General features: G+C 43.6%; 1 protein-coding gene across 2 annotated transcripts; it reads right to left on the reverse strand.

Annotated features, from left to right (window-relative positions):
- Positions 1-70: 70 nt before the first annotated feature.
- On the reverse strand, positions 71-26,730 carry itpkb (inositol-trisphosphate 3-kinase B). Of its 2 annotated transcripts, none has more exons than XM_075458471.1 (12): positions 26,256-26,730; positions 22,127-22,292; positions 21,687-21,825; positions 20,898-21,158; positions 19,212-20,183; positions 6,602-6,701; positions 6,177-6,214; positions 5,865-6,040; positions 5,232-5,436; positions 3,836-3,937; positions 3,382-3,453; positions 71-2,616 (listed from the first exon to the last, which is right to left on the reverse strand). In XM_075458471.1, the coding sequence occupies exons 2-12, from the start codon at positions 22,171-22,173 to the stop codon at positions 2,407-2,409; spliced, it is 2,322 nt and encodes a 773-aa protein (XP_075314586.1). In that variant the 5' UTR covers positions 22,174-22,292; positions 26,256-26,730; the 3' UTR covers positions 71-2,406. The 2 variants fall into 2 exon arrangements, with proteins under 2 accessions (XP_075314586.1, XP_075314585.1); XM_075458470.1 differs by having other exon boundaries at positions 21,687-21,828.
- Between the last annotated feature and the right edge of the window lie 38 nt (positions 26,731-26,768).

The raw sequence follows: 26,768 nt of genomic DNA on the forward strand, positions 1-26,768 counted from the left end.
TTGTTTCCTCATTTACTGTCACAGCAGACTTCAACTGTGAAAGCCATGGCCTTTTAAATGAACGACAGAGTGAAACTACACAGTTTAGTTTTTATTGCTCACCAAGAACCTGTTACATTATGATACATTTCTCCCCTTCTCTGCGCAGGGACCATTTAAATAACCAGTATTTCCATTCCACGTAAATGGCTTCACTTGGCTGGACAACATTAACGTCTTCTTTCCGAATATCCTCTTGCTTGAATGTAGGGCGTCCCACAGTTTGACTGTCACTCATATCGTAACACGTGCTTGAGGACGGAACGAGCCAGCAACCCAGAATTAAAAAACGTCACAGCGTCCAGTGAACTAAAACAAACGATAATATGGTTTAAATAGAAGCAGAGCAGACTACAAATTAAGACCAAACAGTAGAGAGGCTAATAAACATGCACCCACTTGTTAGACTAAACACAAAAAAACCCCACATTTAGGACTAGAATTAGAATAAGTCGTAACGTTTAAAAAAACAAACAAAAAAAAACATATTTTCAGTTGTCTGACTTGGCTTTGTAATGTCAAGGCACTGTGTAGCTTAAATAAGATTGTTCATGGCTGTAAGTGTTCCACGGGATTTCACAACAATAATGTTACCAGAAGAAGAAAAAAGCGGAACAAAATAAATGTTACTGTACAGCGTGAGCGATCCCAAGAACGTGGGACAAATGTGTTGAGTGTTGGACAGCAAAAGCACGGTGGATGCTGCGGGTATGTTACATGCGGAACGAGAAGGGTTCTTGTCTTCTCCTCCCCTCCTCCAACTCTGCCCGTTTGACGGCTACTGTGAAGCAAGTACAGCATCTAATCTCCAGCCTACGGCTCCGAATGTGAGCGGTAAAACTGAAGTGGGAAAAAAACAAAACACAGCCGACTGCCTACTTTTTCTCTTTCCGAACAGCTTAAGTCTGATTAGTGAAGACACACTTAAATGTACAACTTCTAACACAAAATTAAAAAAAAAAAGTGTAATAAGTGCATATTTTCAAAGAAATAGGCAAGGTGTTCAAATTATGTCCAAACAGACAAAAAATTCAGTTTTGTTATGAAGAAAAAAAACAAACCAAAAAGTTTAACTGTGGTCGAGGAAGTCGAGGAATTTAAAGTGGCGATCTGGGAAGATTTTCATTTAAATATGTCTCTGAATCACGATCTATCACCCAAGGAGGTAAAACAAAAGTGATTGAGCCTATTGCCCGCTAACGAAAGCATTGCATAACTGCAAGTCGCCAGTACCATGACCCAGTTAACATTTTGGTATCAAAGGTTTTGCAGAGTTACAAAGTTTCCATTTGTGGTCTGTGTGTAGTCGCTGTAGTATTGGCCAATCACACAGAGCCGCAAAAAGGGCTCAATTCATTCACCGAAATGTAATCCTGCCACCTCTGCTGAGGCTTTTTATCAGCTGTTTAAAACTCATCCGCATTCTGACCGACAGAACCAAAAGGCTTGAATATAAGAATCCGTCGCCTGGATATCGCCAAGTGGCCTATAAATAGAGATGTAGCCGGATAAATCGGGGCGGAAATCTTTGAGATTGCCACTTTGGGATAGAAAAAAAAAATATTCATCATGGCATCTTTAAAAAAGAAAAACAGAACAGTTTAAGTGCTGACGTGTTGAAGATTTAAAGTGTGATGTTCCTTTTTGAAAGTGTCGATTCCCAACATACGCAAAAAGTCAATAATTCTGGTGATATTCCATCTATTTATGCTTTAATTATAAACAAACTCCATGCAAGGCCAACACCGGCTAAGAACGGGACCGAATCGTTTTCCGTGCAAACAGAGTGACGTGATCTAACAAGACGACATGTTTCGGTCCTAAACACCCTTGCATTCGTCTTTAAGTCTCACGAGGCGACTACACACGCCTGAAACTACTGCTGAAAACAGGCAGAATCATGACCGGGCTCCAGTGAGTCATGAAAGACTAGCCAAAGCGTTGTTGGTTCCGGGCTTTTACATGGGATTGATTTACAGTAGAGTAGCATGAAATATCCACAGTCTTCAATTTGGGGCCCGTGATTTTTGGTTTTGAATGGTGAATGCCTTTCATAAAAGGTTGTGTTGTAGGAATTATGGGCGTAACAGATGGACATTTTTTACATCGACATCACGGCACAAAAACTCAGGGGTGACAGATTTATGAGGAACTGGGCTATTGTTAAAGTTCCACTTGTCTGTGGCGACTCTTCCTGTGGCGACTCTATGAATGGATCCAGCCATGCACTGGTTTAAGATGATGCAGCTTCCAACAGGAGTTCAAAGGAGTCCTCGAGGAAGTGCGACGTGTTCCCCGGAGAAATGAAGAATGAGTGGAAGTGGTTGTGTGTCCAAATGTTCCCTTGGATTTAAAAAGCCTCCGACTTTAGGTTTCAGAGTTCCCCATTGATGAAATGATGTCCAACAAACTATCAAGTCCAAAAAGGTAGCCGTCTTCTCTGTTTCCCTCGACCCACAATGCTCGGTGGGTCAGTTCCTCCCCGTCGGGAAGAGGCGTGGTTTTCCCAAAGTCGATCATCCAGACCCTGGCCCGTCCCTTACTGTCGTGAACGAATAACAAGGAGCTGCCGATCACCTGCACGGACACACACAAAGGCAGGATGAATGAGAGAAGAGGAAACAATTACTAAAACACCGCCCGTTTGTGTATTTTCGAAACATTAGCTCACTTCCTGCTTCGTGACATCAATTTCACATACGGCTGTTTGCAGGAGCCCGAGAGTGTTAAACAGAATGTGTGATGTGTGGTCAGGCTGCCGAGATCCGATCGCCATGACGAGATGCGCTACGTCTGTGACAGAACTGCTGTCCCTGACTTATTCTGCACGCCACCTTAAAACAGGGAGCTACAGTGCTATTAAGAGTGAACTAATTCACCGGTTTAAAGAATGTGCAGCATGTAGAGGATGGAAAGCTGTAAGACCCTCTGAGAAAAGGAACATTGGGCCTATATTGGGCCGAATGATAGAACATATAGAACTTGCTGTAATACACAATCAACTGACAGCACACAACAGATATTAATAAGATCCAGCTCAAAGGCGTGCTTCTACATGATGTGCACCTACTTTACATTCCGTCAGATGAGGTATTTGAGCTATGATGTGGCAAGACAAAGAAAAGAAAAGAAGAAAAAAAAAGGAAGCGACAAATCAAAACAAACAAAAATAATAACCTTGCACCCCGCTGGAGTTAACATATTCCAAAATATAAAATAGTGTTACCTGCGTGCATATGTTTTTTTTTTCTCGTGAACAACAGTCCCATTTGGGATCTTTTGTGTTAGATTACAATCCAGCGGAGCAGGTGAGTGTTTTCATGGCTGAGAGTGGGAGTTTACCTCGTGGGTTTTGAAGAACGAGGAGGTCTCCAGAGTGTCTCTGACTTCTTTTAGCCTTGATAAATAACAGTTCTGTAAAAAAAAAAACACAAGCAGGCTTTCACTCCATGTTCTGTGATTTAGTTGTGATGCAAAAAAAACCAAACGTGCTTGCATTTTTTATATTGCGGGGTCATTCTGTGGGACCCAAAATCATTAGATATCAGTGTAAGGTGTCTTAAGGTTGCTGTTAGCTCTCAGTCTTTATAGTTAGTGTAAAGGCGAAGTCTCTGGGAAATGAAACTAAAGCTCATAATGTCAATCTAATGTCCTCTACAGTGATGACTGTGTGTGTGTGTGTTTCCGATAAGGTTAGTAAAACAGTTCAACTTTCAATTCCACTCCTCTTGCGTTGTTCTCACACAAAAGTTACTCTTACCGACACGCAAAGGCGGTAAACTACAAACACACTCACCAGAATGTCCTTATTTCCTTTTACAAAGTCATGGAAGGCAGCAGTGACTTGCTCTCTTGTCTTTGTCTTTTTAAAGTCTCTGTTCACCGTCCCGTCCTCCTTCTGCAACGGAGATGAAAGGGACATTAGCGGCACAACTGTCTGTGTGAGAGCTTCTTTGGAGGTTCATTTGCAGTAGAAACATATAGTGTGACAATGCATGTAAGGAGCCTTATGTTGTTGTTTTTTTCAGCTTAAGTAACAACAGCTTCAAGGGCTATAAGAGTTTAAAAGAAGCAGGGGGGAGGTGGGAAGGAGAGGGGACAAAGGAGAGGATGGACAAGAAATGCAGAACAATGTGAGGAGAAAAGGAAACAGGCAAGGAGAGATATTTTTAGAGATCTAGCCTTAAAGGAGGGCAGGGTCTTTTGATTCTGTGATCCTGACCTGAACATCAACACAATAACTACTTTAAAAGCAACCTAACTTTACATTTCCCAGAATGGCTTTTCTGTCAATCAACTCATCAAGTCCAATAACCGTTTCAGCCTTTGCAGTCTATTCTTTAGTGTCCTGGCATCTAAACACAATGCACAGGTCTGTCTCTGGAGCGCTGGTAGCAAGAGGTCTTAGTTATGTCCTTGTAGAACATTGTGGAATCGAAGGAAAAAAAGTTTAAAACACTCAAATGATCAACTATTAAAATCAAGCAAAGAGGGCATCTTAAAGCTATCATTCCCTTTTAACATCAGGAATGTGGTAGGAAGTAGTATTACGTGTTGCTAAGCTTCAGTCGCAGTAATACATGGCGATGGTCACCCAGTTTGGTGGTTCAGTGTGTGGAATAAATGAGCTTTTCTCATTCTGCTCGCTGCCAGGCAACAAGGTACTATTTAGAGAGAAAACTTTTTTTCCCTTTATGGTTCAAGTCTGAGTGGAGGAGTCTTTCTGTCTCTCTCTCTCTCTGTCACAGACATCATACCCGATTAAGCCATGATTTCCACATATATTACAGGAAAATACAGCAGCTACAGACATAGACACATGTTGAGGTTCCCAACGAAGGGAACATGAACTAAAAAATCCACACAATATTCTCCAAGCACACATCTCTGCTCCTGGGGATAGCCTTCAGCGTCATGGCAACGGACCCACCGGGAGGCTGTGAATGTCCTTATATAGCCGTGACCCTCAAAGAGACAAAGAGATTTGTGAGTGTGCGTTCCATGTCAGGACCGTATGTCGAGGCCTATTTAGCTGCCACTGACAGGCCTCGTGCACACACATGTACCTCAGAGGAAGTTTCTGGGCAAAACAGGAAGTTAGATCATGCCCCTAAAACACCCACACAGCAGAAGACTGGAAGAAAAGAGGGAAGGAAGCCTGCACATGCAGCTTTATTCTTTGTGAGTCCTACCTTGACTCCCTCTATCCTGAATCCCAGGGTAGCTGTTGAGCTTATGGTCTCCCTCCACTGCATGTATCTCGGTTTGGTCACCGCCTTCTTGTCGTTCTCCTCTGACGTGGGCGCCTTGGGATCGACCTCGATCATTTTCTGATACATGTCGGGCCTCGGAGAGGGCTTCTTACGCGCTTTGGTCAGCTCCTCCTCCAGGTAGGTCCTGGAGTGTGAGGAACACGCCATTGGCGGGTGGTGACGGTAACAGAGGAGACGACAGCGTAGGTGAGAGACGTGACAAGTAGGAGGCAGAGATGAGCAGGGAGGGTGAAAGAGAAGATGATGAGAAAGTGCTTCCTTTCAAATAGCATCACACAGCTTGTGAACACCCTTTAGGAGAGCATTTCCAACTCGACATTTGTAGCAGGGGTCTCGTTTTTCTCAAGATAACAGTAATCGCATCGTTCTCTCCAAAGCAGCACCTGAATGTCAGAATCATTCAAACAGGTTTGTCCAGCTAAAAAAACGAGAACAGTGAGACAATTTACTGAATTAAAACGAACGGCTAACTGTAACTGTCAGAGCACATGACATATAATCATTTTCTTGAAGGTTTTCATTGACATCACGTCGTTATGTGCGTTCTCTCACCTTATTCCCATCTTACAGTCCATCACACATGGGAAGTCAAACTCAGCCAGCAGATCCTCCATCTGGTTGTATTTTTGGCCATCCTTTTCCACGTCTCCATGGTAACCCGGGACGTATGGGCGAAGCACGTCCCTCATCAGGAGGGACAAACAGCGCTGCTCACATTCACAGTGTTTCTGAAAGGCGTCATTAACAAATGCTGTTTTTATGATGTTGGCTACACCGACTCAGTATCAAAGAAACGTGGAAGCTTCCTAAAGATGGAATGGATTGAAACGAAGACGACATGACTGCTGGTGACGGGTGTCTTACTTTTAATATGCGGCCGTTCGCTCCCGCCTTGAAACTCCCTGTAAAAAGACAAAGTTTCACTGTGAAGCAGCTGCAGAAAGAACTCTGGAGTCAACTTAGAAATCCATCTGAAGCCTACTCAAATAAGGCAAGGCTGGATGTTTCCCAGAAGAAAAGAAAAAAAAGTCTACGTGTGTGTGTTCTTCATCATTAAAATTCTCACCCTAATTGCCATCATCAAGTCTCATCACAGCGTTGGCTCAGAATAGAAAGGAAGAGCACGACTGACGGAAGCTGCTCGGTAGAAATCGACCCCAATCAACCACACCGCTAACTTTATGGGTCACAGCTGTTAGCTCGAGCCATAAAACCCTTTTCCGTGTCACCGGGGAAGGCTTTTTTTTTGTCGTTGTTACCGTGCATGTGATGGGTGTAAGTGTGTGTACCTGCATGTCCTGCCAGTTGAATCCAGGGATATTTCTTCTTGAAGGACATGACAAACGGTGACCAGTGGACCATGTTCTTTATCTTCTTCCAAGACTTTTGCTACAAATGCACACAGACAAAAACACAGTGATCACCTCACATCGATGACACGACACGAGGCACCATAACTACTATGCAAAATGTCTAAATTCTTATTTCTTTGAGTTGTTAACTGGAGAGAAGATGTACTGTATAAGGATAGTGTATTATTTTTCTAATAATAATTGGGGATTCAGGCCTATAGTATCACTTTTATTAAGATGTCAGACCGTAACTGGCTTGCTTGGGCTTTTGGCTCATTTACATGTGGAGAGTCCAAGCTATGCAAATTTCAAAGCTGAATCTCAGCAGCAAACAACAGCAAACCTAACAAACCAAACTAGAGTTGGCTTTATTGGGAAAAGTAAAGCTCTCTCTCGGTCTCTGATCTTATTCATCGGCGTGTTGAGGGATTTGTAGCCGAAGAATTTGGTCTATTTCGTGCTGCACGGTAGAAACTCACACATATAAATATGCATCTGGGTCCTGCCACACAACCCACAACTGCATCCTCACACAAGAGTGTCATCATACCCCTGTCTCGCCACAAGAAAAATATCTTTTAAAGATTTAAGATATCACACAGTGAAGCTTAAAAGAATGTCAGTTAACTGGAATGGTGGAGGTCAAGATAAGGTCTGGAAGACAAAGAAAACCTTTCGTTGATGTGGGTGCTGCTGAGAGCCGCTTGTTGCTGACTGCATAGTCCAATGAACCCCCATTACCTTCACTCACAGGATGAAAAGTCAATACATTTTCTAGCAAGTCACGGTGGTTTTGTTTGCTAGAATTAGTCTATCTGATGCGTGTGCAGATGGCCCTTCTGGAAATGATTTAATCATAAAGTAGATACAAGTCAGAGATACAATATAATGACTATATCAGTAGAGCAAGCAGCTCTACTCTTGTCCAGGCAAGAATAGATTTGATTAATCGGCAGCAAAGGCTGGAAACAAACATCACATGGTTCTGAGAGAAGATGGCCTCTGTAGCAAAACAGACCTCAAAATTCACCATGGACCTCCTGGAGTACGCCAGGAAGTGGAAGATGGCTCAGGGGTCTCGAGAAACTGGAACCCTTGTGGACGAAGAATGAGCGAAAATGCCCCAAATCAGAGCACAAAGACGAGATTGCACAGAATATTAAAGAAATAATAACAATAATTAACTCCGTGCCTTTTGGAAATCAGGCAATCTTTGACTCTGTAAACTATTCACAAAACAGTTTACAATAATAGTCTGGCGTGACAACTTTTGCGCAATTGTTTGTTTAAGTGAAGTAGCTTCCGCCCTTTCAGCTGTTTAAACCCGGCTGACTGTATGATTCATGGGTCAGTGTCACACTAATATTTGTTTTCCGAAGGTGGAACTTGTGATGATGAAAGAGCTACAGCTGCTGAAGTAAATAAAGAAAAAAAACCTCTAGTTTCTGTTCTCCTCTGAGCCTTTTGGCTTATCTACTTCTCTTTACTGCTTTCTTTAATGGCCACAAGCACAACAAGCCTTTAAAACAGATACACACACACACACACAAACACACAAACACACACACACACACACACACAGTTGGGTATCCCTGACCCTGGGGAGCTGCCTGGTTCTCCTACACTCTCACTCTCTTCTTTTCTTTGGTTGTTTTATAACATTTTAACTAAACTCTGGAGCACTGAGCCGGGGTTTCCCCTGGTGACCCACACACACACACACGCACACGCACACACACAAACACACCATCACACACAAATAGACACAGCGGTTCACCAAAGGCTCTCCCAGTCCCTGGCAAGGACACGCTGAACTGTGGAGTCCTGCCACAAACAGACACATACACACACAGCGTTGTTGTTTCAACATAAACTGTTTTTTTCCTCTGATCCAAGTCCAGTTCTTTGTTTTTTCTCCAGCTCTCTGGCCTTTGTGATGGACAGACTTTCCTCCAACAGTTGTGTTAATATTTATTTAATACTTTATTATGTAAAATGCAAAGAAAAAATGCCGCTTTATCAGTACTGTCCTTTTAAAAGTCACTATAAGCTTCCTCGCGTGCTGTTATTCTTTTTAACTGTCCTGCCAGTTTCAAATTCATTATGTGCTCATTTCACCGCTCGTAGCACCTCACTGAAGCCACGGCTGATGACATCGTAAGAAGCACTGAAATCTTGGAGAGTTTTTAATGCCAGAAGCATTACATCAGATGGAAAAATTCCACGTCTTTTTCTGTGGGTTCAAACAATGCTTGGCTGTACAACACTGAGACGGAGGAACCAGTGGACGCAGCAGCACTAGAAATAAGAAAAATACCGAACTTTTAAGGATGTTTTTGATGTGGGAAAAGGGCACACAACCTTTCCCCTTAGATGTCTTGTAATACAGGAACTGATGCTTCATTGTTAAAGATGATCTCACTTGCAGAAAATTTCCTCTGGTCCGCAAACAGCAGGGGAAATAATATTATGTCTACAAATAACGTGTGGGTAGAAGAAGAGCAGAAGTAAGGAGAAGGGGGAATAAGATAAGGGAGGAGAGCACCATAGAAGGAGACATTTAACCCGTGTCACATAATCTGGACCTGATGAAAATTCATCAGCTGATATCATGACTATCTATGGTTAGATGCATGCATGCACACAACTTTCAGTCGGTCGGAGGCAGTGAGGGTGATTTTCTTCCCTGCACCAGTGGAGGGTTGAGAAAAGAACTCACCTTCTTCAGAGGGTAAAAGACACACACAGTCAACTGCATGATGGAAAATGTTTAAAAGTGAGGGGCAGCTGAAATGGGCATAAAGCCTAAACTTGTGCATCGTCTAACATACGTTGGAGGCAAGACTCAGCAAAAGAAAAAGATTTTGAGATCATTCCGCAGATTGTTGTGCTTTGGCTGATATACAAACAGAATGCTGAAGCAAGATTCTGGCCTGGAGGCAGGAAATATCCTTGTGTTGCTGAAAAATACTTGCACATTCTGCGTTTCACGTGTAACTAAATCTCGAGTTGAAACAACAGAGCGGAAAAAAGCAAAAATCTGTTTTTTTCTTGTGTTTCGAAGAAATGTGACAGTGATTACGGCTTGTAGGGTCTCAGAAGAGAACGTGCTCCCCTTTTCTAATTTTTTCCACCATTTTCAGCCAGTTAGCGAAAACAAAAGGAAATGTATCGGGCTGCAGCTCGGTAAGTAGCCTGCGCCTGCGCTTTCTCTGTCAGCTCAGAAAGCCATCTCTCCGCCGTGCTGCCCACCGAAAGCTGGTGTGTGAGCTGTGGAGGGTAAGAGCCTGCGCTGCCTCAGGTGTGAGTTATAACAGATATTGTCACAGCGTGTGGATTTAGAAACTGGAGACATTAAAAGCACGGTGAAGACGGGAGAGGAGGAAGTCTGCACTTCAAAAAAAAAAAAAAACTAAAGATGTCAACTATAAAAGAGTACTATCAGCTAAAATGCAGCTCAATAAAATCTTCCTGGAATAGGGCTGTCATACTTGACTAAACAAGAATTAAATCCTGCTATAAAAGCTTTCTAAGGCTGTAGATGTGAGTCCTGACTGAAATAAAAGTAAAACCTCCTACTTAGGCGAAGGTACCTGAGGGCGGCTGCTGCGGAGGTGGATGATGGCAATGATAAAGATGGCTCCGACTGACACAACAACACTCCAAACCGCGCACAGCCATGTGGACCACATCATGACCAATCGGCTTTCAGTCAGCCGGACAAACCAGCGGAAAATGATGAGCTGCCCGACGTCTGTCCCTCTCTCTGTCAAAAAATCCAGCACCTCTGACTTCTCTTTCTGCCCTCCACAAGATTCATGCTTGAGCGTCTGTATGTGTGCAGGAATGAGCAATTGAGGGTCATTTGATTGGCAAAACAGCGGGTAAACACGATATAGGGATGCAAATTTCCACATAGGTCTCAGGTGGAGTTTAATGTGCCTAAGAGGGAGAGAGACAGAGTACACACTACTCAGAAACTGTAACGATTTAGTGGATGAGCTTATATAACCTTGAAGTTTGTTCAGTTTTTTATTTGTACTTGTGTTGCATACTTTTTGAAAGGCATCAAAAGCTAAAACCTGATGTGTTTAATGTGATCGTGTGACGTAGAAAGGTCGTGATGAAAGTTGCAACACTGGCTAAAATGAAAAAAGCGAAGCATCCGAACCAGCAGTTCCCACATGATCTATTGTAAGCTACTGAAGCTGCTGCAGTGCAGCCTGTCGCTGGGCCACAAAGTACACCTGAATTTGAACAAAGTAAACTAAACATGCGCATCAACACATCCAGACAGTCTCTATGTGGGAATTTGCACAAGCTTGTGAATCCCGATCACTTCGAAGACAGCAGGGGAAGCTCGCCTTTTGTTCAACTTGAGAGAAAGCGATCATTTATCTACGCTTTAGTACTTAATCCTTTACTGAAAAAAGTGAAGAGAAGTGTCCATCAAATGACAGCTTAAAATAAGACTATTTGATGTGCAGTAAATAACAAAGCAGAAAAGGACAGTCTAAGCTGTCTCTGTAAACATTAAGCGGGAGATTTTACCATCTTTTTCATTGAGGAAAATCTCTAGTGGACCACATCAGCCAACTTTTCCAGCTCATGTACCGAATGTTAGTTGACTTATCCGACAGGACTGAGCTATAAAGATGGGATGCTGAGGTAACTTAGTTGTGTTAGACCATTGAGGTTCAATGTTCCAAATTCTATACACTCTCATTCAAAGTTATCTACACTTATCTACACAAGACGACCGTTTCTCAACTCAATCCGAGGGATCATGTGGCATGATCCCCACCCACATCTTAAAAATGCAAACAGCAAACAGTTATTAAACATGTGGAACCTTGACTTAATGTGTCAGTATCTCTGTTTTCATGCTCTCTCTCATATCAGCGTGTCAGTGTTTTACAAAGTGCAAAAATGTTAATCATCACACCCCCACAGGAAGGAATGAATGTCTCCTGTGGGAAACGATTCCTGAAAAACGGGTCTTGCGTGTTCGTTTGCACGTTTCTAGATGTCGTCAAAGAACCTCGTTTTGCTTTTTGGAAATGAAAGGAAAAGTTCACCATCCATCTCCGCCTAGAGCTCCCCTCCAGTTCATCCTCTTTCTTTCCCACATTTTTCTCTGCCTCGGCGTGTGTCACTCCTATCTCTGTCTCCAGACCAACTGGATGACAAGAAGAAAGCAGGAAAAACAGTAAAGTTTCCATTGAGAGAGAGAGAGAGAGAGAGACAGAGAGAGGAAATTGTAAGCGAAGGAACTTCTTGTAGACAGGAAGTGGGGGGGGTTGCCGCTTGCCTCAGCGACAGTATTTTCCACATCCGCCGCTGACTACAAACAAAAAAAAGATAGAAAAAAGGCTTTGCCATCTGTAAACAACAGATAGAGCGGCGTGAAAAACAGAGTCACTGAGATGGAGGGTATTTATTGGCCCCCAAATGATCATCTCTAGAAAACTGCATCATGTATCTCAACGCATGCGTCAGAAACTTTTCAGATGCTGTATTCAAATGGTTGTCGTCACAAAAAAAAACGTACAGACACGAGGAAATCTGATGCTTTCTTGTAAAAGACAAAAAACAGTCGGGTTACGTACAGAAGGGCAACCCCATATCGCCCATTTGCATGGAGAGATTAGAAAAAGAAGGGCGTTGAAAAATAAAAACAAACGCGGGCCAAAGGGTAACTCTGGGTTACAAATGTGTGATGTGCAGAAGCAAGGGAAACACTGATGCATGCTGATGTTTTCAGCGGAGAGTCACGGAGGAAATAACAAGGCTGATATCTCTTACCACAAGGTCCCCTTACAGATAGAAATACTGCAACTGTCTGAGTCTGCAAAGTTTAGACTGAGAGGCAAACACACACACACACACACACACACATACACACACACACACACACGCACACACGCACACACACACACACACACACACACACACACACACACACACACACACAAGCATCACAATCAAACACAGAGACTGCACAGAGGGTGATGCAGGCGAAACAATGTGCTTGGGGAGAGCATGATAACTCTCTAAGTAACCAAGGTTGGCCAGTGGAACAACAGCCTTTGCAAAAGTGACAGCTCCAGTGAGGTGAGAAAAAAGGGACAACTCAAAGACAAAACGAGAGTTAGATGTTTGCGGTGCGGCTGCTGTTCGGTTACGTTGTAACTAAATACTGCAGTCACAGTTTCCAAATTGAGGTCACGATGGAACATTTAAAAACCATATCTGACTTTTTGATCTAGACCTGACTCTGAATTAAACCAAACAAGAAGGCTTGTTTGGGGGTTTCTGTGCATGCTCACTAACTGGCTTCTAAAAGCGTGGTCACTTTGCAAATCCTCCTCATTGAACCCGCTGATTTCCAGCCAGTGTATGAGATGCACTCTACGTCCCTTTTTTTTTTTTTTTTTGCGATCATGTGTCAGAGCCAGAAGGGTTTCCCCCGAGCAGCAGATCCAAAACTGGCGACACTTTCGGCCAAAATGTCAGAGCCAGTAAGAGCAGAGCGTCCTGCGTGCCTGGGTCAACACGAACATGCACATGCATGCTGACGAGCTCAATAAAAAACACCAAATAAAGAATTGACCGGTGTTCCCCTTCGTACGCTAAACTAAGAAGGCACTGCAACACACACCCACCCACACAAACAAGGGTTATACACACACACCCACACACACACAAACACACATACACACTGTACAGCTGTGAGAGGGAAACTCGGTTTGACGTCACAAGGTTGCTAAGCAACTTGCCGCCGTGGTGGTTAAGATTTTTCCACTGCAGAACAAACACAGTGTGTGTGTGAGTGTGTGGTGTTTGTGTGTGTGGTGATATTCCGTGCTGATCCAGTTGAGCTACAGTGTTGGACCTACAGTAAAGTCGGGTTTTAGTCGGATGCCGTCCACCAGATCTCTTCTCTTTTCTTTTTTTTTTTTTTTTTTGGGGGGGGGGGGTAATGGAGTTGAGGCTAATGGGAAGCTGGGTTTCTGATTATTAAAGTTCAGGTCAACATGTGACCCCCTTTTTGGAGAAACAAATAAAAAGGATGTGAGCCAAACACCGACGGCTTCTGTATGCACAGCGTGTACAGTGCATTCAACAAGCCAACTCTGCAGAGAGATGTGTACAGAGGGTGTGTCAATAAAAGCATATGTTCTACTGTTTGCAGTTGTGGTAGTAGGGGTGTAGTTGTTTTTCCGTGAGACGCGTCTGTTTATATAATTGATCTGCTTATTTATTCGGCGCATGATCGTTTCAGCAAGTGAAGTTTCTTTTTTTATTGTCCAAAAATGCCAAGCATGCCAACTTACATAAACTACAGACAGCATTCATAAGTGAATCACTTACAGAGTGGTAAGTGAGTTTCACAACTCAAGCCCCACTTCTTTTTTTTGTTTTGTTTTCCTTCCCATAGCTTCTACTTAGCGAGCTTTAATGTGCAGAAAAGCTGAGACGTGACGCAGGAGTTTTCTCTGAGTCCCAGCAATGACAAAAACTTCATGGGGATGGATAAAGGAGATCTTCGATTTTGAGAAGCACAAACAAGGTTGGATGCAAAAAGAAAAATACTTACTGGATTATCGAAATCAGGATGGGGATTTGTTTTCTGCAGGTGATAACGGATAGACCGGCTTACTGTCGAATGAAAGGAATGACGCCATTCAGTTTCATTAGCTCAAACACTTGTTTGTACAGGTTGAACATGCCCCTAACTGTTCTTATCCAAGATACTAGTTATTAACCGCTTGTATTTCCAAGTCTTTTATGCACTTTAGTATGACGGCATTTTGTTAAACCAATGTTTTGGCTTGTGGTGCCATCCCCACCAACTGTACTTTTATAACAGTCAGAGGTGCAGTGTAAACCAGGGAAATGCTCACGGTGATCACATGATTTCGTGGTCAGTTTTTAGTTTAGGTTAATCCACCATCGAGCTTCAGTAATAGGGTGCGTAATGTAGTAAAGACGGCGTCTTGTGTAGTCTGCAAGACTAAAGGCCTTTTCATATACTTTCTTTTTTATTTGCAGCCGAAATGTGAAAGGGGCGAGTGACGTATCTCAGCGCATGAAACCCTTCGCACTGTGGTTCCTGTCGGGAGTTGTGCAAACCAACCAGCAGGAACGCAGCATAAAGGCATCGAGGTGTCACTTCTGGACACTAAATTAGCGTTCCAAGGGTTGATGTTCTGTTGCCAGACTGCGCTTGCCACAGAAAAACAATTGCAGCCACTGACATCTGTCATCTCGCCAAAGGCGCAGCTCTCCTGCTGGCACTCTTCATCTCTAACTCCACAGACCTCAACTGAAATCTTTGGGAAGGAAAACAAGAAAAGAAAAAAAAAGAAGATACCGATGCCAATCTATAACAGGTGTCCTTCAGCTGAAAAATTATGAGAACTGGAAGACGCTGCCAGCACATACGTATGTGCCCTCAAACTTTGGAGAGAAGCCCAACAGCCAAGAGATCTGCCAAGCAGTGTCTTTATATGGCTCTGTTCGAGCATCAGCCTCCAGCAGATAAAAAAACGAGTCGATATCATCTAAAAGCAAACGGCCACAACAAAGCAGGTGTGTGAAAAGGAAAGGATGAAAATATCACACTTACTCTGGCGAGCAATTCAGAAGAAGGTCCTAATTAAAGCTATTATGATGTCAGCTGTCAACAAAGCAACTGCATTTCCAGTGATGCAGCGTGAACTCGTAACTCTGATTAATGTGCTCGTCCTGCATTTGTATCAGTACTTTTTTCACTGAGCGTGCAATCAAATTTCCATTCTCTTTAACACGTTTCTGTCACCTTGGAGTGGAGTGTGTATGGCTACAGCAGCACGTGTGCATTTCCTACATCTTCAAGTGTATTTTAGTGTAAAAGGAGTTTTCTTTGTCCTTTTACTAATCGGTCTTGTAAACGATAAAAACGCATGTCCTCTGCTGTCAGCTGAAAACAGCATGTATATGTTACACATTGTGCAGCCTTTTTTCTTGTCAGTTTCTCTGCCAGTTTAACTCTGTTGTTCTTTCTTTCTTACTCTCACTCCTCCTCTCTCTGTCCCTCTCCTTTCTCCCACATACCTCCCACACAAGCAAGCATGCTTTATGTGTTTCTGCGCTTTTGCCTCCTGCACACATACGTCGGGTTTCCTTAAAGTGCAAATCGGGAACCGTGACGGGCTACAGGCAAGAGGCCGAATCAGCCACACGTCTGACATCTATGAGCTGTAATGGGGGACTTTATTTTATTATGAACTATAAAGTGTCGTCCGGTTGCTTGCAGATTCCAGCAGGAGCCTCTGACTCTGTGTCTTTGTCAAAACAATGAGCGGAAATATGCAAAGAGTAATACAAACACCATTCAAATCCATCAGCCAAATTCATTTAAACAAATAGCTCGCAAAGGAGAGCAAGGATGTTGGTTTTGGGTGGGGTCGTTGTAGAAAATATGTAAAAATATTAACAAAAAAAAACACCCTTGTGAGATTGGCAGACAGTGAGAAAAACAACAACAACAACAACAACAACTTTAAAATCTGGTAAATAATCCTTCGTTAACTTGTAACAATTTCAAAGCAGAAGTGAAATGGCCTCGTGAACTTTCTTGGGCTGCACAAATAAAAAACACCCACCTACACCTACACAAACACACACACACACTTTGTACCCAAACAGGCTTCAGCTTTGTATTTGAAATGCATCCAAATGCAGGCAAAACCTGTGTGTATGTTCTCCTACTTTCTCTATTTTTCTATGATGTCTCCCTCTCTCTCTCTCACTATTCCAAACATGCTTAAAAAAAAAAAAAAAAAAAAAACTCTGCGCATGCACAGGTCGGGGCACAGAGCAAGCCTTGTTACTGTCAATTTAAAAAAATTACTCAGGCAGAGAAATCAGGCCAGTTTGACACAGGAGCACGCAGAAACATGCACGGGCACATCCAGACACACCGGTGAGGTGCACAGCAAAAGGGGGGCTTCTGAAACTAGTTTACCAAAAGAGGAGCTCCTTTGCCTTCCTGCGTGCACAACCTAATCTTCCTGCCACACCTGAATGCTACGTCGCTACGATGAGCAATCCTTTCTTAAATAATACGTGTTTCTTTCTGTCACTCCACAGTCGGTACAGTCCTGTTTAAAATGTCATCGTCACGCCGTGAACTTTTATTACGTGCCTTGTAACCTGAGGAAGATCTGAGGTGGGGGAAGAAAAAAAAATGCAAGTTGAGACAAACTCTTTCCAGGGTTTTGAATCCCAATATAGCTGCACTGTCGCAGCTGCAGATTCAATATGCCCACTTTAGCATATTAGCTCACCAACACACCTGTATATTCATCATATGTGGCTGAGGCTGCAGAGCGCCTTTAGTTTGGACACAAATTCAAATGAAGAACAAGAGGAATATAAGTTTAAGATGTATGGTAATCCGATGAATACTTGTCGAGACCTCTCAGACGGTGCATATGTGGTCAGAGGATCAACAGATTTGTTCAGATTCTTCCTCTAAAAAACAAAAAAAACCCAACAACTAATCTTGAGATATTTCCAGCCGACTGGGTGACGGTACAACTCGCCGTCAACAGCGTGGCTATGAACGCGGGGGGCATAAATAGAAGGCAACTAGAAAAAAAAAACGTATTTGTAAAAGAATAAGAACATAAATAGGGAAAAATGCACAAAAAATGAATCAATAAACGATATGGACATATTGTGAATTAAAATAACGAATAAATACATTTAAAAACATAAACACAAATTACATAATACATTTCTTTTATCATATATATGTATATATGTACAAATCTTAAAATTATTTTTGCATTTATTCCTTTTTCTATCATGTCATTCCCTTATTTTCATTTCTCTGTTTTTCTTTATCTTTCACCAGTTTGTTTATTTTTCTAAATTTGTCATTGCATTGTTATTTCAAGATAATCTTCAAGATAATCTTCTTTTCCACCGTGTTCAAGTTTTAACCCCCCTCCGTCCCCTGAGCCAATTGGCTGTGAGCATGAGCCGTCCGCTTCCTCCGTATGAACTTGGACTACTTCATCTGTCACACACATTTGAATGGTGGTAAGATAATGCACACTGGAAGTGCAAAAATCAGATCTTTCATGTTACATGCACAAAGCCTAAATTCAAAGCTTCTTCCAGCTTGTGTGAGGCAGAGTTTACAACTATACATCCTGTTTGGGGTCACAGAATTTGACGGGTCACTGAGAATGCTGCTACACCGAAAATCTAAATCAAGTTTTAATTACAGTGTTTAAACTGTAATACTCAATTACATCCAATCTATTACGTCTAAAAGGGAGTGAGCCAGCTTATTAAATCATTACTTGTGTAGCAGAATGTGGTGGGTTACAGAATTTAGTGTTACACCCAAAGTGCAGTGGAGCCCTTTATCAAAAATTGTAGACCTTGTAGATTTTATACGATGGCTCATTATTAGCCTCAAATGTGTTCATTAGCAGATTTTGACGAGCAGTTGGGATCAAATAAGTGGCAGGCGACCTAAACTTCACACACGACGGCGTTTATGAAGAGGAAGCCGAGGACTCATGCTCAAATCTGATTGGCTCATGAGATGAGGGGGAGGATGCAAACTGTGGTTTAAAACTCGAGTGGCTCACAGTAAACGCTTGATGAAAAGGTGAGGACTGACTGGGAGGGTGGAAACGAAATTCAAAAGCTCTGGAGCTCTGAAGAAGAGCTATAAATAAGACCATTTTGGGGTAAAAAATGAAAATGCAAATCTATACACAAATGAATTAAAATGCTTTATACTGCTCTTCTTTTTGTTTTGTTTTGATATTCCCTAGTTTATCTTCTTATTCTTTTACAGATCAATTTCCCCCTCAACACGCTACATCCCAAAATAAAAGACCAACAGCTTTTCAGTGGGAAACATAGCCCCTTGTATAAGATGCAGATTTTCAAGCTCTGATCATCAGACGACAACTCTGACAAGAAAGAAGGCACCTTCATGTGGAGCACAGTCTCCAAAAGACACGTCACATAAACGTTTGTCTAAATCCATAGTTAGAAACCGTAAGGTGGCAACATACTCCCGGGCTGCTGTTCTATCCACAGCAGCTTCCATGTGACATGACAGGAACTGCAAACCACAAAGAGTAACCGTGTGAATCTAATGATATATCTATAACTAACCCGAACCAACCCCATACAGTTGGTTCGGGTTGGACTGTGTGGCATTAAACTCGGGGTCTGTGGCGTGGAAGTCAGCCGACCAACAACTCCTACGACTTTCTGTTTGTGGCCAAATCTAGGGTGTGCAGTAAAAAGATGTTTTGTAGTTGCTATGTGCTAGCTAACTCTGTCCTCCAACTGTGGGGTCAGCACATGAACTTTCATAAACATAACCACATAACTCATACTTGAGAGTTTTTATCACAGTCGCCGCTGTTAAGCATTTGCATTCACGGTTACTTATCGCCGAATCAAGTAATCACAAGCAGCTACAGGCGCACACTCAAGCACATGCTCACATTTCAGGGCTACTTACTGCCTTCTGTTGAGATCTGAGAAGTGCAGGGTTGAGGAGATGTTCTCCCTTCTCCGTATCGCTGGAAATATCCTCCTCCGACTCCTCCCAAGAAGAAGAGAAGCCAGCCGAGGAGGCGGAGGAGGACGACAGCTTCCTGAGAGACCGGGTGGAGGAGTTGGGAACAGGACTAGAACCGGGGCTCGGGGAGCAGGAGAGTCTTTGGTCTGAGCCCGGGTCTCCAGTAGTTTGAAGTGTACTCTCCAAACCGTGGTCAGTTATGATGACTGCAGGGATGGAGGGAGAATGGTTGGAGGTGTGATCATCAATGTCCAGCAAATACGAGGAGCCCACGCTGTTTTGTGTCAGAGGTAAAGCAGTACTTTCGCAGTTAATGCCCAACCCGTTTCCCTCTGGCTGGAGCAGCACGTCCGGACACCACCGGTTGTCTTTCTCAGCCGTCATTTTTTTCTCTGTCCGTTCTTTTTCGTCTCCCGCACTCAACTGGCTTCCTACCTCCCCTCGATCTTTTTCCTCCCCCCTTTCTCTCAGTACTTGTCCCTCCTTTATCTCTCCATCTGTTGCTACATCTTTTTCTGATGTACCACGGAAGCTCCAAACAAATAGTCCGTCATCACAAGGAGTTTGTGCTGCTGTTTCTGAGCGGCAGTCATTCTGATCAGTCAGTGTCCTGTTCTCCACGTTTGTTTTAGTAGCACCGCCGACCCTCTCACCTTCGTCCTGCCCTCCTCTCCTTTCTCCTTCTGGCTTTACCTCCTCCAGTTCTCTGCCATTTTGGATAACAGAGGGAACTTTAGTCTCTTGTGGGTGGGTCATTGGGTTTTCAAGATCTGTGTTTTCTTGGCTGGGATGCGATGGGGTTTGACTTGTTGCTCGTCTGGAGGACCGAGGGCTGCGCTGGAGCTCACTATTAAGTACCTGGGCACGAATCCCAGAAATGTGTGCCTCGAAAATGCCCACTTTCCCTCTGACCTGAAAGAGACAAGAGAATGGGGGTCTAATTGCAGCTACAGTTTGGCTACAGGTTGGTATAACCGAAGGAAAGTTTACTTGTGATGTTGTTGGGGTTTTTGTTTCATATTCACAGGTGTGTGCACACCAGCAGAACTCTAACTGATGTGAGAGAGAAACCGACAGGAAAAGATAGCAAAAACATTTTAAAATATCCAAATTAAACCCTGGAAAAAGGCCACGTCCTGGCTTGCATTTGCCATAGCCTTGTCTGAGTTGTTTGCATGCTACAGATTCGTTGTGTGACGATATGAAGGATCGCAGTGTGTGAAGGGTTTTCCACTGAATACTTTTGTGAAACATTTACATTTTTGAGTAATGGCATATATTCCTATATTCCTTACTCACTTTTTTCATTCTAATTGCAAACAATCTCAAATTTAACACCATTTAAACCTATATTTCCGGCAAAGATATGGTCTTGCAAATTAATAAGATAGTTATTCTTTCCAGCTTTCCTTCCACAAAAAGCACAACAGATAAACAGCTGAGAACTGTGAGAGCCCAAGCACATGTGCTTTACCATTCTCCCCATTTGCTGAATGTTGCATCAGCTGCCGTATATCAGCACGAGAGCTGCTCTTTCTGACATTATCACTACAAGTCAAAATAAAAAGCAAGTCCTTCGTTCGCAGATGTGGAGCGAGCCGTGGACGAGAACGCATGCGAAGTCACCTCAACGTTCTGCAGCTCTCGGTGGATCTGCAGCAGCTGTGCCTGGCGTCTCCTGTCCTCTCGCCTCTCCCCCCCAGTCTCCGCCTGCCCGTCTCTTTCCCCGCTCTCCTCACCGCTCAGGCGCCGGACGCGCTGGCCAACATTGACTCCTAAGCGCTCGGGGCTTCGCGGACTTGTGGAGCGAGTGCGAAGTGTAGGGCTCGGGCAGAGCAAGGACGGAGTGGGGAAGACAAAAGTCTGTCCCTGAGATTGGGGGCTTGTCTGAGGGAAGAAAACCCATCAAAATTAATCATTTCTACAAAACAGAGTTACATAGAAGAAGAGCAGTTATTTATGTTTCTTGTAATTGTTTAGTTATGACTATTGAAGGCACTGCCTAGAGAAACGCACAACAGTGTGTTCGGTCCAATCACACTGCTTCACTCATCACTCCATCTAAAATCTATCTTTCTACATCAAGCAAGTGTTGAGGGGCAATGGAGTTAAATAGAAATGCCTATCTATATTTCCTTTTATTATTTCCCCTTTTTCTTTTGTACATTTCTTTATGAGAGACTTAACAGTGGCCACTGAAGCCACAAGTGGAAACTACGGTGTCACAGAAGAGCTTCAAAGCAGTGAAACAGAAGCACGAGCAGAAAAGAGTTTCACTGCCGGAGCACGAACAAAGGAATGAAGGTAACACGACAACCGTTGCTTGCAAGTTAGTGACATGTACTATTTGGTGTTCCGGGAGATTAACTTTCGGGAAACACATGAGCGTTTTCAGACTGAGCTCTCTCAGCCTACCGTGGGGCTTGTTGGGCTGTAGACACCTCCACCCAGTGACTGACAGTAGGTGCTACGATCTGGAACGGGTAGCACAGGCCGGGCCACTGAGTTGGTTCTGGTGGTGCTGGAAGAGCCTGGCTGGGTGTGAAACTGATTACTGCTGCAGAGAAGAAAGGTGGAGATTGTTGGTTAGTTAACATAAAAAAGGGAATCACAACTCAAACATAAATATGTCCTAAATTCAGAATCAGTGTGGCATTCAAAGAGTTGTTTCACACCGACATGAGCATTAATGAAGGTCACGTCTCCGTCAAGGATTAGAAATTAAAAGCAATCTCGCCATTCTGGTCTGACACCTTGGCAGATAGAACAAACCATAGTGCCCAAACAAGTTTCAAGAATGCAATCACGTTGCAAAAATCCTCGCAGTTCCTCAACAGCAAAGGACAAAAATGTACCTGTTCATGACTCCAAGGCCGCTCAGGTTCAAGGCAGAGGCTGCCATCCCCGCGGCCAGGCCAGGGGCTTTGAGTGCTGGGTACACATCTGACAATCACCCCTGAAGCTGCAGGAAGGTCTACAGAACAGCTTTCAGGGTTTCAGTGCAGCAGCAGCAGCTTCAGACTGCAAGGAAAAACAGAAAGGGACAAGAAGAGTTCCCATCATGCAGTACTGTCTCCAGTTTTGTAATGACCATAAACTGAAGCAAGTCTGAAAGATGAAAAAAAAAAAAACATTATTCAAGAAGTAACTAAATAAAAACCTTTCCCGGCAAGGAAAACATAAATCAAGTCAGATTTCCCTTTCCTTAGAAACCATTCCAGACTGCGTCCTGGACAAAAAGATTATTCATGTAGGACTGCTAGTAATAACATGAATTAAACTGTTTGAGCTGGGAGAAAACAAACTGAAAACATCAAAAGAGGAAGTGATAAGAAAGAAACTTAGATGGGGGGGATACATAGCCCAAAGAAATGAGCACGTAAAACATTTCACATAGCCATAAACTTCTTTACAGGATTACACGCTAAACTGTATCAAACCTGTAAGTACGCTAAATTTTCTCAATGTTCCTGTAGGAAGCTGCTGCTCGATGTCCAAAGGTCAGCCTCGCTCCTGCAGCATCACACTCTGCTCTCTTTTCTCTTAGGATAAGAAATAAACCTCAGGGTAAAACAGTTTCCTTCGGGAAATGAGGGAGGAACACTGACAAGGGCAGAATGGTGAGCATGCAGAGGAAGATGAGGGGGAAGAGAGCCTGGAGGTGGAGAAGGACATGCCAAGAAAAAAAAAGCAGAGTTAAACACAAAGAAAGAGAAGAATGGTGGAGAATGGAAGAGAGGAGCCTACACCCCACTTGTGGAATCTCTTTGTGACGAAGTGACGCAGATAAAGACGCGTGGTGTCACAGGCACATTGTCACGTGCATTATCAACATCTGATGTCTCGGGATCATCAAAGAAAGGGCAAAGGGCTTCTTATCTTGTCGGAAAACGGCCCTCTGAAGCTAAAACAGGCCTTTTTTTGTTTTTTTCTTATCGCTTCTGAAACAACGCGGGCCAGAGGGCCAGAGAAGGAGAACCTTTCGGTTTTCAGAGCATGCCAGATGGGTGCTCGCGCTCGTAACACAGCTTACGTTCCCGTCCGCGGATAAGTTCAAATGTTTAATGACAGGTTGGCGTATCATGTCCGGCAGTGAAATAAGCAATGCAAATACATTTCGCCCATGCAGCGGCAGCTGACGACTGATATTCGATGGGCAAGGCTTGCAGAAAAATAACGTCTTATTTTGCATGTTTAAGATGCATGTTTAGCAGATTATGCCTCAGCTTGGTCACACTCCAGAACCAAATTCTCAAATATCAGCAATGCCCACATGTTCAGACATGATTTGATTGATTATGAAGAGTCGGTTGCCTTACAGCCATTCCTGCTGTGCAGAGCTGTGGACAATCATCCCTGAAAACAGGCAACTGCTTTTTGTTTTTGCTCAGTGACCATCTTAAAGAAGAGTTGGAGACAACTGAGGGTAAATACTGAGCAATTCCTCTGATAGCTTTAATAGCTCGTGTGCTGCTCTTTACTTTTCAGAACACTCGACATGACCAAAAGAAGCCCTTATGTCAGCAGATCAAGTGCTTTTAGAGTCTCTTACAGTCCATTTGTTCGGCTTACTGAAGCGTATCAGTATTCATGTCATGTGCTGCGCTGCAAGACATCACCTCGACATGTTTTTCAATTCCAAAAGAAGCTCATCAGCTCGTGAAGCATGGGGTAAACATGGGATTTCCTTACTAGGGAGTCAGAGACAGAAAACATTCTGAATAGCCTCCCCGGCACTCAACTGGGAGACCAAATTACCGGTTCGCTGCTTTTTCTTTTCCACACTCTGCATAATCGCTTTGCTCTGTTCGTGTGGTGGGAGCGTCCACAAAGTTCCTGTGAAAACGACACAAAAGCCCGCAGAAAGATGAGGGAAGTTTGGGAGGGAAAGAGGGAGGAAACGGGCCGAGCGAGCTGGATGGAAAGAGAGGTGTTTACGGGCTATTTTGGTTCGGTGGTCTATTCCGAATCTCTCATGCAGAAGTAGTGGCGTTACTTTCTCTTAAAGCAACGCACAGAGAGTAATGAAGCAGCACTGGGCACCGGGAACCATTTTCACACTATGCGCTACACATGGTTGGCTGAAACTTTTTTTTCTCCCTCTTTGCCCCGCAGGACAGTGCTCGATACTCTTGTGCTCACCCAAAGATCCAACTCCCCCACAGGGACTGGAGCAAATGCGAATGGAAAAAAAAAACCTGTCCCGACTGGTCCATCGCTCACTTGAGGTGCTTCAAAACAGATTAGAGGACCTCAAATGCGTGACACCGGCCCCATAAAAAGGGAATGTATTTGAAATGACCAAAAAAAAGCAGAGAAGTTTGAATATCTATGACCACGCTTGTTTTGCTTCTTTCATCCTCGTCTGTACCCAGCTCTCTCCACCCTCCCCACCACCACCCATTAAAGGTTGCCCATCAAGTTATCGAACGCATACACTTATCACATCTGCAGAGGAGCAACCGAGAAGCAAACAGTTATCCTCCCCGTTCCTTTAAACCCTTCTGATCTGTCGACCTTTGCGTCCACTGAGAAACGTGCTCCCTTTTGCACGGAGACCGATCAAACTTGTAACAAACACTGTCGCACCGAGGCTGGCGTTTGTGCACTTAAAGCACTTCAGAGTGTTGTCTTTGCCTCGGCACGGCCTAATTTGTCAGATTGAGTGGGACTGCGTGTACACTCACACCGTCCACTTGCCTACACAAGTGGGCAATAGCCTACAGACAGCTGGCTGAAGAGAAATGCGATGAGGCGAGTTTTAGAGAGGGCCGTGATGATGGCTGCTCCGTGGAATTGTACAATATCTACAATATTATGAGCCTGTGAACCACATCCACGAGATGATATATTACAGGAAGAGTTTTCCATGCTGTTTGGACTTTTAAAATCTTATTTCCTCTTGCATCTCTGGGTATGTTAGGTCGCTGAGGGACACTAAGTTAAGGCAAATTCGATTTTCACGTTATTTCTCTGCCAGCATCACATGGACATGTTTGTCCCGCTGGACTAAGCAGCAGATTTACAATTTCCACAAACTTCCAGGAGCGTCAGCAAACAAACGGATGTCCCATTTTCCAGGACAGGTAATGTCCAAAATCCGCCTCAGCTCAGCCTTCTCACATCTCGCCAACAGTTCAGGGTTAAAAGACCGAGCAAGGGCCTTGAGATAAAATCATTCACAAAGCAGCCAGGTGTGCCACCACTTATGCAGTTTATAGTAAGGTATTAAGCAATTAGGCTGTTGCTCAGCTAATCTACAAAATCAGACTTTTGGAAAATATTTGCCAGTCCAATCTTTTCAAAAAAAATAATCTGGTAAATCAAACGTTTTGGACGTTTGGTCTCGTCAAAACAAGCTGGTTATGGGGCTTTATCTTTAGATTATTAAATGAAAATAACTTAGTTACAGCTATATAAATAATATCTAAAGTGATGCAACTAATCATCTTACAATACTTTGATGCAGGCACTGGGTTCCCATCGCCACTTCTGGCTCTGGTCACATAAGAAGCCATAACTCAAGCCCAACAAACGTCAAAATCTTTTGCCCTGGGCTCACTTTTCAAACTCTGATGCAGGTAAAACGTGCATTCAAATGGTTTAGATGAGGAATGAAGAAGACAGGCTACGGTGTTTCAGTTTGGGATGCACGATTACAAAACTTACCTGCGTTCTAAGTTATGACTGGAAATGAGTGTGGAATACACAAAAACACAAATCCTAATAAACAAGCCAACATTCCTTCACAAGGGGGGTCTCAAAGAGACAATTCATCTTAGGTCATATTTGTATAAGGACACGTACACTTAGGAATTCCTCACATAGTTTGACTTCTCCAATCACTTAAAGGATGTCTCGGCCTGTCATCCTCACAACTTTCGCCGCTACCCTTCCACTCTGCCCGGGCGCTGCTATTAAAGTGTAATACGCAACACCCAGCAACGTGGATCTGTTCTAATAGAGGTGCCGGCGTTATCTTACCTCAAGACCCGTCGCATCCACTTCAAGGCAACCTCCGGGACACTTCTATTAGTCTGAGTAATATCACAGACAGACACCAACAGCGAGCTATGTTTCCCCGAGGATGCGCCTACTCCGTCTATGAGATATGAGCCGCAGCAACGTCTTCTTCTTCTGCTCCTCCTGTGAGGTTTGGGTCTCTGTCGCAGGCGAACTTTGTTCGACGCAGCCGGGTTTCTTCAACAAAAAAAAGAAAAAAAAGTACCTCTGGAGAAAAGGAGACGCTATCAAAACTTCCTTATCTTCCACGAGCATCTAGTTGCTTCCGAGAAAGCTTCCAAGTCTCCAGGACACCCGCCGAGCGAAAGCCTCTTCGCAGTCCGCCCCGAGGATGGACAGTTTTCGGGCAGATGTCTGTTGACATGCGTTGCTCGACACCTCCTTGTTAGTGGTAAAGCGTTGCGTGTCTGCGAGTCTGAAGCCGGAAGCTACAAAAACAGCCTCTCTCTCTCTCTCTCTCTCTCTCTCTCTCTC

Source organism: Odontesthes bonariensis, chromosome 24 (genome assembly GCF_027942865.1).
Source record: "Odontesthes bonariensis isolate fOdoBon6 chromosome 24, fOdoBon6.hap1, whole genome shotgun sequence".
Lineage (NCBI taxonomy): Eukaryota > Metazoa > Chordata > Actinopteri > Atheriniformes > Atherinopsidae > Odontesthes > Odontesthes bonariensis.